At 44.2% G+C, this 1,880-nt stretch overlaps 1 protein-coding gene across 1 annotated transcript; it reads right to left on the bottom strand.

Moving 5' to 3' along the window:
• Window positions 1–724: 724 nt before the first annotated feature.
• Window positions 725–1,657, bottom strand: LOC137142755 (olfactory receptor 5V1-like). Its single transcript, XM_067532210.1, has one exon. It carries the CDS (start codon window positions 1,655–1,657, stop codon window positions 725–727), a length of 933 nt encoding a protein of 310 aa, XP_067388311.1.
• Window positions 1,658–1,880: the final 223 nt, after the last annotated feature.

Consider the following 1,880-nt stretch of genomic DNA (forward strand, 5'->3'; position numbering starts at 1 on the left):
AGCTAGATAGCACCTCAGGTTTTCAAGTTCTTCACAGACATGTTCATTGAAAAAGGAGGTGGCCATTAAAGAGTTAAATATTCTGGCCAGAGAAAATACCCGTGAGAGCTTTTGTCCGTGTTTTTAAGTTTTCCCACGAAATGAGGTTTTCTGATGTGACCATTTCACGTGGAGATGTTGTAAGCTGTTTATGGATGACAACAGGGTTTGAAATGTGGCTTTACACTGGATGGTGACTAAAAAAAAATTGAGCATCTTTACTCAGTTCCTCTGCCCCTTCCCTGTATCCATTCCAAAGACATCTTCGGTGCGTTAAGTGACCCCATGCAATTGTCATTGCTGTCTGTCTGGCAGAGCGAAGAGGGGATTTGTGGTAGAAGCCTCTCACTTGAGAGCAGAGAATATCAGCAAACAGTATTAAGGGGCAGTTGTTCTATAGTCATCTAAATCATAACCCTTGTTTTAAATAATAGTGTATTGAGGGGTTTTTCCCCCCCAAAATAAAGTGAGAACAGAAAGAAAAAAAAAAGACAAAGAGAACAAAAAAATAAAGGAGTGGACAGAAGGGAAAGGAAAGAGAGGAAGGAAAAGTGACATCTTGGTTTCCCTCCACTAGGAATGAATCAAACGGTTCTAAAAAGTGAAACGAAATCTGTCACTCAGCCTAGCCCGTCAGTCAGAGCCTGAGCTGGGAATGTCCCAAACACCAGTTCTATGCTCCACACTACTGGAGCAACCTGAATCTCCGCAATATATTCCTCAGAGCTGCTTTCACCTCCCTGTTTTTCAGGCTGTAGATGATGGGGTTTAACATGGGGGTCAAGATGCTGTACTGAATAGAGACGATTTCATCCAGAAACAGAGAGGAACCTGAGCGGGGTTTTGCGTACTGCATAAAAGCTGCCAGGTACAACAACCCAACCACAACCAGGTGGGAGCTGCAGGTGGAGAAGGCTTTACGCCTGCCCTCCGCAGAGCGTATCCTCAGGATGGTGGCGATGATATGGATGTAAGAAACCAGTGTGAGGAGGAAGGAGATGGAGCCCAGTGTCACAGCAGAAGTGAGAAGCACCACTTGATTGGTGAGAGTCTCCGTGCAGGACAGTTGTAGCAGAGCAGGGAGCTCACAGCTGAAATGGCTGATTTGATTGGGCCCACAGAAATGCAGCTTGAGGGTAAAAACTGTGTTAAGCAGGGCGTAAAAAAATCCAACGGTCCATGCGCCACTCACCAGCTGAACACAGATCGCTTTGCTCATTATCTTCGTGTAACGCAATGGGTCGCAAATGGCAGCGTAGCGGTCATAAGCCATGGCTGAGAGAATGAACACTTCCGTACCCGCTGAGAGGATAAAGAAGAACATCTGGGCAATGCAGCCATGGACAGAAATAGTTTTGTGCTCTGCTAGGACGTTCATCAGCATCTTAGGCACCGTGACTGAGGAATAGCAGATATCGACAAAGGATAAATGGAAGAGGAAGAAGTACATGGGGGTGTGAAGGTGAGAATCAGCCCTTATCACCAGCATGATCATCATGTTCCCAACCAGAGTGATTACATAAATAATTAAAAACACCAGGAAGAGGAAAGTCCGTGTCTGTGGGTCACTGGACAGTCCCAAGAGAATAAATTCAGTGACGGTGGTTTGATTTTTCATTGGTATTTATTCAGGAAATCTACGACCTGGAAGACAAGAAAAAAAAATCCAATTAACTCATCTCTTAAAAGTAAATTGAAATGGCACCTGAAGATCATCTGTTCAGTGGGATGAATGTAAAGAGAATCCTATTCCATTATGTTTTACATAGACTAAATTTAGAGAGGGGGAGAGAGACACTGGATGGAATTTGTGTGTTTTAAATAAACGAAGGGGCCAGATA

Source organism: Emydura macquarii, unplaced genomic scaffold, assembly GCF_026122565.2.
Source record: "Emydura macquarii macquarii isolate MOO-44397 ecotype Brisbane River unplaced genomic scaffold, CSIRO-AGI_Emac_v2 contig_3249, whole genome shotgun sequence".
Taxonomy (NCBI): Eukaryota; Metazoa; Chordata; order Testudines; family Chelidae; genus Emydura; species Emydura macquarii.

Excerpts from the sequence above, each read along its gene's own strand:
- LOC137142755 (XM_067532210.1), bottom strand. The coding sequence starts at position 1,657 with ATGAAAAATCAAACCACCGTCACTGAATTTATTCTCTTGGGACTGTCC.